The sequence below is a fragment of the Etheostoma spectabile genome, chromosome 2 (genome assembly GCF_008692095.1).
Source record: "Etheostoma spectabile isolate EspeVRDwgs_2016 chromosome 2, UIUC_Espe_1.0, whole genome shotgun sequence".
NCBI lineage: Eukaryota > Metazoa > Chordata > Actinopteri > Perciformes > Percidae > Etheostoma > Etheostoma spectabile.
In genome coordinates, this window is record NC_045734.1 from 6,682,355 (window position 1) to 6,693,780 (window position 11,426).

Consider the following 11,426-nt stretch of genomic DNA (forward strand, 5'->3'; position numbering starts at 1 on the left):
GGGAATATCGTCCTCATCTGCTGTGCTTTTTTTATTGTGTTTGGAATTCTGGGAGTCCAGGTAAACATTTATACTGTATATTCCCTATTCATCCCCTCTTGGTTGAAGTTAACCCTTATTATATATATATTTTCTTTTTTTTCTTTTTTACTGAAAAATTCTTATTTTTTTTTTTTTTTACCTTGTTTTGTGTGCCCAAACATTCAAAGCCTGTTGTCTTTTCTGCTGCAAGAACACACTGATCACCGTGGTTTAAAATTAACAAGGCACATCTCGGAAAATGCTTCAGGTAATAAAAAGTGGAGAGGGAAATTGGGAGGAAATGCAAATGAGCTGCTGATTATGCACCAGAGTCCCTGGAAGTAATTAAAAACACAATAGTTCAACTACAGAGGGATTTTGCTGAAAAAGTGGGTTTTGTTTTTTTAATGAGATTTTCTCCAGGATTTCTATATTATTAATTTCATTAATCAAATGATTATGTTATTTATTCATTTTAGACCGTTTTATCATTTTTTTTGAAATATTCAAAACAAACTACATAAATAATAATGAAATGCATTTTATGAATAAAAATGTACCTAGTTGTACAGGATATAAAAGGACGGATCGTTAAGATTATTGTGTTGTAAAAACAGTTGTTCCCAATCTGTGGGCTGGGCCCGGGACCCTTCATTGGGTCCCAAATAACTTAAGATGTGAGAAAGAAAAACATATTACATTTTATTACTACCTTTTACTAGTAATTGCTTTAAATTTCTTGTGAAATACTGCATAGTTTCATCTCTTTAGCTTCAAAATCTTTTAAAGGAAAAAAGCAGAGAGAAAAATGCTCTTTGGTTGAACTGCATTGGAACTCACATCTACATCGCTTCATTTTACGGGGTCACAAGCCAAAAAGGTTTTTAAAATATTCTTTTTAATGATATTTTGATACTTTAAGCCGTTCAAGGTAAGGGCCTTCTGTAAGCTCAACTTCTTCACAGTTTTTGGTAGTTTCCATTTTTGCAAATAGTCCTGCAAATATTCAAATGAATGTTTGCACAGGAAATGATGCTTGATGAATGCTGAGGCTGATATTAACATAGGCATACAGTATATCGCACAAACACACACACTTCCACTGAATTATCTCGTGATGAGAACAGTCCATGCTGGAGAGTGTAATGACTGTGAATCAGACCGGACCAGATGGTACTTTGATATCTTAGCTGCAACATACAGTAGGACTGTAGGCTCTCGCTGATTAATTTACTGTACCTTATCTCGCTTTGTAAAGCTTTGTTTACATTACCTGGATTTCACAGTGTTCATATATGTGTTTATCTGTGCGCACACATCTGTCTGTGAATGCAGCTGTTTAAAGGGAAGTTCTACCACTGTGAAGGGCTCGATGTGAGCAACATCACCAATAAAACCCAGTGTCTGGGGGCAGGATACCGCTGGGTTCGACGGAAATACAACTTTGACAACCTGGGACAGGTTTGTCACACACATGTACACACACTGACACCTGGTCTTACAAATGGAGGGAAAGCATGTCACTGTTTTACATGTTTATCACTCTTCCAGGCCCTGATGTCACTGTTTGTGCTGTCATGTAAAGACGGCTGGGTCAGCATCATGTATGACGGCCTGGATGCTGTCGCAGTGGACCAGCAGGTACGCACACACACACACACACATACACACACACACACACACACACACAAAGAGACAGGTTGTGAGAAGTGAAAAAACGTTTATCAGGAAGACATAGGAACCATTCAGCCAGTGCATATTGTACATCACTGTGTTTTGGTTTGTTTTGTGTCAGTCACAGGAACCATTTCATCTTGTTTGTTTCAAGCCAAAAGGGGAAATATTTCAGGAGGGAAGGGAGGTGTAAAGAAAGAAAAAAGACAGATGGATGAATAGATGTGAGTTGACAGTGCAAGCAGTTTCAGTGCTGACTCAGGATTTACATTGTCTTCTTGTTTATGTTCTTTCCTCTTCTTCCTCGTCAATACTCCTCCCCGTTTTTCATCACTCTTTGGTCCTGTCTTTTGCTTTTTGTCCCCATGCTACCTGTCCTCCTCCCCTTTTCCTCTCTCTGTCTCTCTGCAGCCAATAAGAAACAACAACCCTTGGATGCTGCTGTTTTTCATCTCGTTCCTTCTCATCGTCAGCTTCTTTGTGCTCAACATGTTTGTGGGCGTGGTTGTGGAAAACTTTCACAAGTGTCGCCAGCAGCAGGAGGAGGAGGAGGCGCGTCTGAGGGAGGAGAAACGACAGAAACGGTTGGAGAAGAGGAGGAGAAGTAAGATAACGGAAGGGGAAAGGGAGTAGAGGAATTGAGAGACATACAGTATGGCCAGCAGTATGTGGACCCCTAAACACTTCCCACTATATGTAATCGTTATTTATGTTGCTCCAAAGCCATTGGCATTAATATGCTGCCGCAACTGCCTCAAATCTTCTAGGCAGGCTTCGCACAAGATTTAGGTATTTGCTTCCATTCATACATTGGAGCATTACTTACGGTGTCCATTTAATTAATGATCTTTTGCCATTGTGACTGGAGTGCCAATGTCCACTGAACCTAGAAAATAAAATGTAATTTCCCCTTGCAGGATTTTAAATATATACATATTCCCCAACGGGGAACACCTGCTTGAACTAAGGGGCCTAGCACAAACCAAAAATACAGTACATCGCTAGATAAAATGAGACATATAACATAGCTGTAACATTACACATACATACAAGAAACCTTTACCGCATACATGCTGTTTGAGTACATGCATATTTCTGCCCAATATCATGTTCATATAAACACTTCTACTGCACACTTTCCTCCCTCTATCTCCGTGCGTCTCTCTCTGCAGTGTAATCTCTAGTAGTGCTTTCCTCTTAGTCAGTTAAATGTCTGGCAGCAGACAGCAATGGTTTCTGCCCAAAGACACCTTGAGGTGCCATGCAATGTGTGTGTGCGCGTGATGGATAGGGTTGAATTCCTGAGGTGGCACTTTTTAGTCTGTACACACACACATATGCACACTTACACACACAGCCGGTCGCCACTTGGCACCCACTTCATCAGTGACTTCATAGTCCATATAATCATTTTCTTTCAGAAGCATTTTAATGACTGTGTGTGTGTGTGTGTGTGTGTGTGTGTGTGTGTCACTGTTTGTGTAAAACGCAGGGGCCCAGGAGAAGCCATATTATGCAGATTACTCCCCATTGCGTCGATCTATCCACACCTTTTGCACCAGCAACTACCTGGATCTCTTCATCACCATCATCATCTTCACAAACCTCCTCACCATGAGCATGGAGCACTACAAACAGCCTCAGGTAACCATGGCAACACCTTCTACCACCTGTCCTAGAACCATAGTAATGAAGCTGTGGTACAGTACAGCTACAGTGTGTTTTTTGTCTCTTTGTGTCCTGCAGTACTTTGAGGAAATACTGAAGTACTGCAATTACGTCTTCACGGTGGTTTTTGTCATTGAAGCCATTCTTAAACTGATCGCCTTTGGCCTGCGCCGCTTTTTCAAAGAGAGGTATTCAAGCTCTTACATAAGTACAGAGACACTCAAAAACACGCTGCTTCCTCCTTAGAGAAACTGAAATTGTCTGTGTGTGTCTGTGTGTGTGTGTGTGTGTCAAGATGGAACCAGTTGGACCTGGCCATTGTGCTGTTGTCCATCATGGGAATCACACTGGAGGAAATAGAGATGAATGCTTCCCTCCCCATCAACCCCACCATCATACGCATTATGCGAGTTCTAAGAATAACAAGAGGTACACACACACTCTCTCTCACACACACACACACACACACACACACACACACACACACACACACAAAAATATACTTACACAAACACAATGCTATGTGGCTGATGAGAGCTGACACATTACAATGTTTCAGTGTTGAAGCTGTTGAAGATGGCGACAGGAATGAGAGCTCTGTTGGACACAGTGATGCAAGCTCTGCCTCAGGTAAGATACAGCACTGATGATGTAAAATACCTCTCTATGAAATAGCTCTCTCTTTAACTGCGAGCCTGGTTTCCAGATCTGAAGAACTGCAGACAGCTTGTTTTATTCAGCGATTCATCGGGGCTGGCAGTGACTACTACCTTAAATGATTTACTAAGATCCAGATTCTCAGTGACACCAAATAACCACCAAACAAGCATAAAAACATCCTTATGTTTAGCTTAAGACTAATGGCTGAGCCTTAAATGTATCAGTGTGGCTGATAAATCACCAGCTCAATTATAACTTTATGGAACATAACTTCACAGCTGCTTTGTTGCGATTGTTTTGCTGCTGGGTGTCTGCGAGGAGATAAATATGAACCAGAAAGTCCAGTCTCAAAGCTTATCATCACAACACAGTAATTTATACGCCTTTGAGGCAGGACTGTAAGTCTCTGTCATGTTGTCACATCAGCAGTATTTCTCTCCACAGTTTCGATGATTGCGTGGTAAGGAGTATAATTAGCTAAATATTTCATCAGGTAGGAATAATGCAACATACTGCATCAGATTGGCCAAAGTAGAGCATTTCCGGGTGACATTGCTCTGCGGCAAAAGTGATTTATGAGGCCTGATTTAACAAAAAAATATATATATATATAAGATGGCACCTGTCTTATTAAGGATGCAGCGTTTTTTTGACGTTGTGCCATTGTTGGTCTAAACAAGACATTCACAAGCAAGGAGTAATCCATTAACAGAGATGCACACAGATGTAACTGTCAGCTTGGCTCCAGGGTTGTTGTTGGCCGGTCCCCCTTCTTTGGTCCAGGCTGAAATATCTTACTTGTTGGATGGATTATCATAAAATTTTATGCAGATATTCACGACCCCCAGAGGATGAAGCCTAATCACTATAGTGACCCCCTGACTTCTCCCCTAGCGCCACCGTGAGGTTAGATATTTGTCCACAACTATTGGTTGTTGTTGCACAAGGTGCTGTGCAGAACAAAGTAGAAGTCATTCAAAACATTTAAAAGATTTAACATTTAAAACATGAATTAGGATCACAGTAAAAAGGTTTGCACAGCAATGTCAGCCTCAGTTGGGAAAGGCCAAGGAAAAAAAGTGGGTTTTAAGAAGAGATTTAAAATTAGACAGTGAGGAAGCCTGTCTATGGCTGTTTAATCCCTGGCCCTGCAGTCCCATGTTGATGGGTCCTTGGCCAAGACACTTTACCCCGAATTGCCCCCGATGCTGTGTGGAGTGTAATTGTGTGTGAGTGTTTATCTGATGAGCAGGTGGCAGCCTCGGCCACATTGTATGAATGTGTGTGAATGGTGAATGGTTCCTGTACTATGTAATAGCGCTTTGAGTAGTCGTTAAGACTAGAAAAGCACTATGATAAATACAGTCCAGAGGTAGGTCATTCTACATTTTTTGGGGCTGCCACGGCAAAGGCACGATCCCCTTCCTGCAAAACTAATGACCTTCTCATCAGCCCCAGCTGTACTTAGCGCTAATAATCAAATTTTAGCATGCTAACAAGCCAAACTAAGATGGTGAACATAGCAAGTGAGCATGGTGGCTCAGTGATATACCTATAGCCGCTAGTGTGACTCTGAGACTTGTTTGAATATGAAATGTGTGAAAAGTAATTAGTAAGAATGGTGATAAAGGATGATGCAGGAAGGATCTACCACAGCTCCTGGGCTCAGTGGACCTCTAGGGGACCCTACCAGAAATGAGCAAGTAAGAAGGAAGAGGAAGAGAAGGTGGTGCACAATAAATGAAAACAGGTAGGGCAAGTGGACACTTGTAATAAGATTGTGATCCTGCTTCTGAAATACAGCTAAATTACATCCAATTTAATTTTTCCTATCAAATTTGAATGGGTAATTCCAAGATCATAGCACGCAGGGTTCACATTATTACTTCTTAGACCCAATGTCCATCAACCCATTATTCTTCACTGCCTTCCCACTCACAAATAATGCCAATTACCTTTGAAGTGACAGATCACGGCTGGGGATTGTACCGACGTCTTTTGCAGTGGTGTCCGAGAGCACTTCATCAAATGGTTTATTCGTCATCTAATCAGGCCTCTCCCCTCTATGGGGGAAGACAAGCCAAGTCCCTGTTAATTGCTTTGTAATTAGAATAAACAGGTGAGTTTGTGGTTCATGAGGACTGGATCCAGGCTATGAAAGTGCACCTCTGTTTCTTAAACTGAAATCTGAGATATGATTCAACTCCAGGTTTCACGGCTCCTTATATGTTTTTTTAAGATGTAGTAAACATCAGTGCAAAAAAGCTTAGCGGTCTCGGTCTATGGCTTCTTTCTATCTGTATGCATGGTTGCGTCTCTCTCGATGTAGGCCTACTGTATATGTCTTTTTTTCTGTGTATCATACACTGTACATATCTGTGTCTGTGCGTGTAATATGTCTGTCTAGGTGGGGAATCTGGGTCTGCTCTTCATGTTGCTGTTCTTCATCTATGCAGCTCTGGGAGTTGAGCTCTTTGGAAAACTGGGTTAGTGTGTATGTGCATGCATGCATGCATGTGCGTATGTGCGAGCATGTGGGTGTGTGCATGCGTATAAATCAATGCGGACACACGAATGTATGTGTGTGAAAGTGTGGGCCCCAGCTGACTGGTGAGATTTCCGTGGATTATGTAACATGCATAATTTTTTTTGTTACATACATTAATTATGTCAATTTAGATTCAGTGTTAATGACTGCCCTAATCTACACACAATTCTCTTTCTTCTCTCCCCTCGCCTTCCTCTTTCACACTTACTGCCTCTAATGCTCCTTTCCTCTTTTCATCCTCTTTCAGAGTGTTCAGAAGAGAACCCATGTGAGGGTCTTAGTCGCCATGCTACCTTTGACAACTTTGGCATGGCTTTCCTCACTCTCTTCAGGGTGTCGACCGGGGATAACTGGAATGGGATTATGAAGGTTATTTCTCTTCCTCTGCTGTGTGGGAGTAGTGTTTAAAGAGATGAATAGACAAGAAAGTCCATGTCTGCGTCTGTGCCTATGTGTGTGTCAAAGCTCCGGTCTTGAGACAGGCGTTGCATTAAGCAGAGAGAAGATCCCTGTTTTTATGACAGACTAAGAGCTGCTGACATTAGAGTGTTAGGAGAGTGTATTATTCTTCTGTGACGGGCTCAAGGTCTGTTCGCACTCAGATCCACATCTCCCCCTGTTGGAGAAGAGAAGAAATACAACATAGTGCAATAATATACAGTATGAATCAACTTATCTGATTATCAACTAAAAATTCCCTTCTCTATCATCAGTTTTCTTCATTGCTTAATAAGAAATCTGTCCTCTTCTCTTACCCAGGACACTTTGCGAGAGTGTCTCCCACAGGAACGCCACTGCCTCACCTACTTGCCCCTGATCTCTCCCGTTTATTTCGTCACCTTCGTCCTGACCGCTCAGTTTGTGCTGGTCAATGTGGTTGTAGCCGTTCTGATGAAGCACCTGGAGGACAGCAACAAGGAGGCACAGCTGGAGGAGATGGAGGAGAGGATGGAGAGGGAAGAAATAAGGGAGAGGGAGGAGGCCAGCCGACGCCTCAGTACCGCGTCTGTGGGCGGAGACTTGGTGTCAAATGTGGACACACCTGCCCAGGTAACGGAAAGAGTGTTTTTCTTATTTGTGCGTGTGTGGAGGGGAAGGGGGTTGAGGTGACAATAACGAGGACAGCGGTGATGATATTATGTGGCAGGTGCAGGTTGAGGATGAGGATTGTTCCCATGGCAACCTCCTGAGCATGGGACACATGCTGTCTCTACCCAGCGACAGCTACGTTCAGCCACTCAGATGTTCCCCTTATCCTCCTATTTGCCATGAGGCGTACTCCAGCAACAACTACTCAGGTAATTTGGTTGTTTATAGCCAATTAAATTAGGAATCACTTCTCACTGTGCTATAACTACTAACTGATTGCTGTAAAGGTAATTGTTTCCACAAATAGCATAGAAGGCAGTGGAGAGGCACTGTTAGTATAGACCTTAAAGAGAAAGATTGCTGCAGAGTTTTTTATCAGATTTGTTATTTATGTGCGCAATGACAAAATTAACAATAGAAGTTGATGTACAAAGAAAGGACCTAACCATGACTACCTAGACTATGTAAACCACAAAAATATACTATAAAAATGTCTTCTTAAACATCTTGTCAAGGACTACACTTTTAAACAGAATATCCCATGAAAAGAACTAAAACCCACAATGTGTAAATCCCCAAATAATACTTTTAATTTTTCCTACCTTGTCTATGGCACTCACAATGAACTACAGTGTTTATGTTCCTGGTAATGAAGCAACAAGTCACTCAGTGCAACAGTGTGGCTCATTGATTGGCGTAATCTTTATAATAATATAATAATCTTTATCAGGCTATAAAAACACAACAATACAGTACTTGTAAAAAGGAACAGTTAGTTGTTGGTTAAGAGAAAAAGAGTTCCCTAAGGACCCATATGTGTTATAGAAAATTGACCTCTGTTAATCAAATGAAAACTGTCTGGTTGAGTTAAGTGAATCTGTTTCTTAGTTTAAAAAAAAAGATATCAAATGATCCGGTAACTTTTCCTCTTGTATGGTATGTTGAATGTAGAGTGTTTTTTACCAGCACTTAAATACCAGTAAGTCAATCAAACTCCAGACAATTTACATTTTTAGTAGCATTTACCTCTTCAGATATACTTGATTAATTCTGTTTTTTTTTCATGTGTCCGCATGGTCTTTGCCACATTATTTTCTACAGGGTCTGTGTCATCTCTTGGCTCCAGTGGAGGCGGCTCCCTGCTGCAGGTTCCCGGAGCTCTGCCGGCCATTAGCCATGCTTCACTGGGGACGGGACGCAGCTCGAGGCCGAAGATCTTCCTCAGCCCGTCTCAGAGCATCGACAGACACTCCCCACACAGACTCAGTCCGGCTGACAGCACAGAGGGATACAGGTTTAGTCCGGCTCACGGAATAAACAGACACAGACTCAGCTCAGCTCACAGTATAGATGGATACAGATTCAGCCCGGCCCATCGAATAAACAGACACAGACTCAGCTCTACTCGCAGTATGGATGGATACAGGCTCAATCCAGACCACAACAAAGACAGACCTAAACTCACGTCCAGCCACAGCATAGACAGACATCCCTCACTCAGACTGAGTCCCACCCATGTTGCCAGCAGACATCCCCCTCAGTGGCTCAGTCCTGAAGACAGCTTAGACAGAAACAAGTTGAGCCCCTCATATGTTCCAGATAGTTCAGTCCCGAAGAGACCAGCATCTTTCCACACTGCAAGCAGACAGTTACGGAGACAGGTGTGTTATTATCGCCTCTTCTTCTTCACTTGAAAATTGTGTGCTTTTAATTTTGACCATTTTTAAATGCATACTGTAAAGATTTTGCTTTTCATTATTTTTACTGCCAATCTATTAGGCTTGGATGATTTGGGGAAAAAATTTATTTGCAAAGTTCCTCTGAAACTAGGACATTTCTGTAAACAGTCTGTGATATGTAACATTTTTCCAGCATTTATCTTATGAAAAAACAATAAATATAATAACAAAAAGTGGGGAAAAATGTTACACCAAACATTTAACTAAATATTTCACATTCAATTGATTCACGACTAGCTAACGCATTCTTTGACATCATGATTTTTGATTTGAAAATGATTAATCTTCCAGCCCTGCATTCTATTTTAAAAATGATTTGACTTGCACGACACTTAATGAAGATTGTGTGCTCCATGTGTGTTTGTGTTCATGTGGTGTGTCTGTAGGAGGCTGTGCGCTGTAACTCTCTGGATCAGAGTGATTCAGCTGACAATCTGGCAGAGCCTCAACTCACTGTGACCGCCGTCTCTTCCACACCACCACGCCAGCGATCGTCCAGTGTACACACATTGAAATATAAATACACCCAGAGGGTCATCTCATGCAGGAGCCACAGCCGGAGCCACAGTGAAACCACTGGACAAGAACATGTTCCTGAACAGGCCATCTGTGGCTCGCAGCCAGAAACAGATGTGGAGAATAAGTCTGTCAGCCCGAAGAGGCTGTCCAGTCTGAAGGTCCCCAGCGGTGAATCTGTCTCATCAGCATCGCTCTGTAGCTCCAGAGCCGACCCCAGCCCCCAGTTTGATGACACAGACGAGGAAGTCAGTCGTATTAACAGTTCTCCTCATGCACACTCACACACACAGCTCCCTCCCAACTCCTCACACAAAAGCAGACACCTTACCCCGAGTCCTGTGGAGCAACGGAGCCGCCTCAGCCAATCAGTGTCTCCGGTGTCAGACAGGAACAGAAAGCAGAGGATGAGCCCGCCGCCAGGAGAGGAGCCAGTTACTATGGCAACCCAGCTGATGGACAGCAGTATTGAACTGAGAAGGCGGACTCTGTCATTTGATGCCACAACCCCCTCTTCTAATCAACCAGAGGAAAGTTCTGTGGACGACTAAACAAACTCTGTGTTGGTGGATTGGTTATTCTGCTGAAGTGGAGGAGCCTGGTGTGCTGCGGAAGCACATGAGAGGGCCAGGAGATGCAATCTAAAACAGGAAGGATATCTGTCTCCTGTTTTGGACCCCGCCCCTTATCTCGTCCCTTCCAATCACAACATTTTCACAGGGTGTTTGAGCAGAAATATTTCAAACCGTGTGTGGATGAGTGTGAATGTGTTCAAAAACTCTTACCCGTTGTGCTGTTTGCACACAAGATGCACACAAGAAGAAGTTTCCTTTTCTTCTGTCATAGTCCTAGCTTTAGTTCAGACATAGTAGTCACCCCCCTGCTATATTTATTCAAACATTAACCTTCCCCTTGCTTGCTGTCCTCCTCCCGCCCTCACTTTCTTCCTTTTACCTTGCACCTCAAGCCCAGGTCAGAGTACAAGACAAAATCACCAGAAAGGTGCAGCAAAGATTTAGTTACTGACTGATCTGCTCACGTACACGTAGACATGTCAACAGACAGATAACACAGCCACAAATGCTTATTTTAATAATCAATTAATCTGCAGACCATTTTCTTGATAAATCCATGAATCTTTTGGTCCATTAAACACAAAAAGTATTCAAATTACTGTAATGTTAGACAAGTAAAAGTGAAAAAAACATTCACCTTTGGGAGGCTTGAACCATGAAAACCATGAAAATGTGTTAATTATCAAAATAGTTGCTGATTCTGTTGATTGACCAACCGATTAATCAAACAATTTTTTTTTCCACTCTACAAACAGCGTCTCATTTAATCCTAGAATAACTTTCTAATTTGCGGGAACTGTTTACTATTAGCAAAATTCCCTAAAAAATGCCCTGAAAAATTACAATTACAGTTTATGTTGTCAAAATATTTGCTTTTTAAGTCCTAAACTAACAAAAGTTAGAGCTAACAATGAATTTTAAAAGAAACAACTTAAT

General features: G+C 42.1%; 1 protein-coding gene across 1 annotated transcript in view; it reads left to right on the forward strand.

The window, feature by feature from the left end:
- The window catches only part of LOC116694559 (voltage-dependent T-type calcium channel subunit alpha-1I), a gene marked incomplete at its 5' end in the record, with an annotated part of 43,695 nt that extends 32,480 nt beyond the window's left edge, over positions 1-11,215 (forward strand). The window contains 14 exon segments of the mRNA XM_032524329.1: positions 1-60; positions 1,357-1,482; positions 1,573-1,662; positions 2,107-2,299; positions 3,188-3,339; positions 3,442-3,551; positions 3,659-3,792; positions 3,923-3,993; positions 6,431-6,509; positions 6,819-6,940; positions 7,331-7,621; positions 7,719-7,869; positions 8,762-9,321; positions 9,786-11,215. The exon segment at positions 1-60 is cut by the window's left edge and continues 67 nt beyond it. Of these exon segments, the coding sequence (XP_032380220.1) occupies positions 1-60; positions 1,357-1,482; positions 1,573-1,662; positions 2,107-2,299; positions 3,188-3,339; positions 3,442-3,551; positions 3,659-3,792; positions 3,923-3,993; positions 6,431-6,509; positions 6,819-6,940; positions 7,331-7,621; positions 7,719-7,869; positions 8,762-9,321; positions 9,786-10,466 (2,820 nt within the window). The 3' untranslated portion in view covers positions 10,467-11,215.
- Between the last annotated feature and the right edge of the window lie 211 nt (positions 11,216-11,426).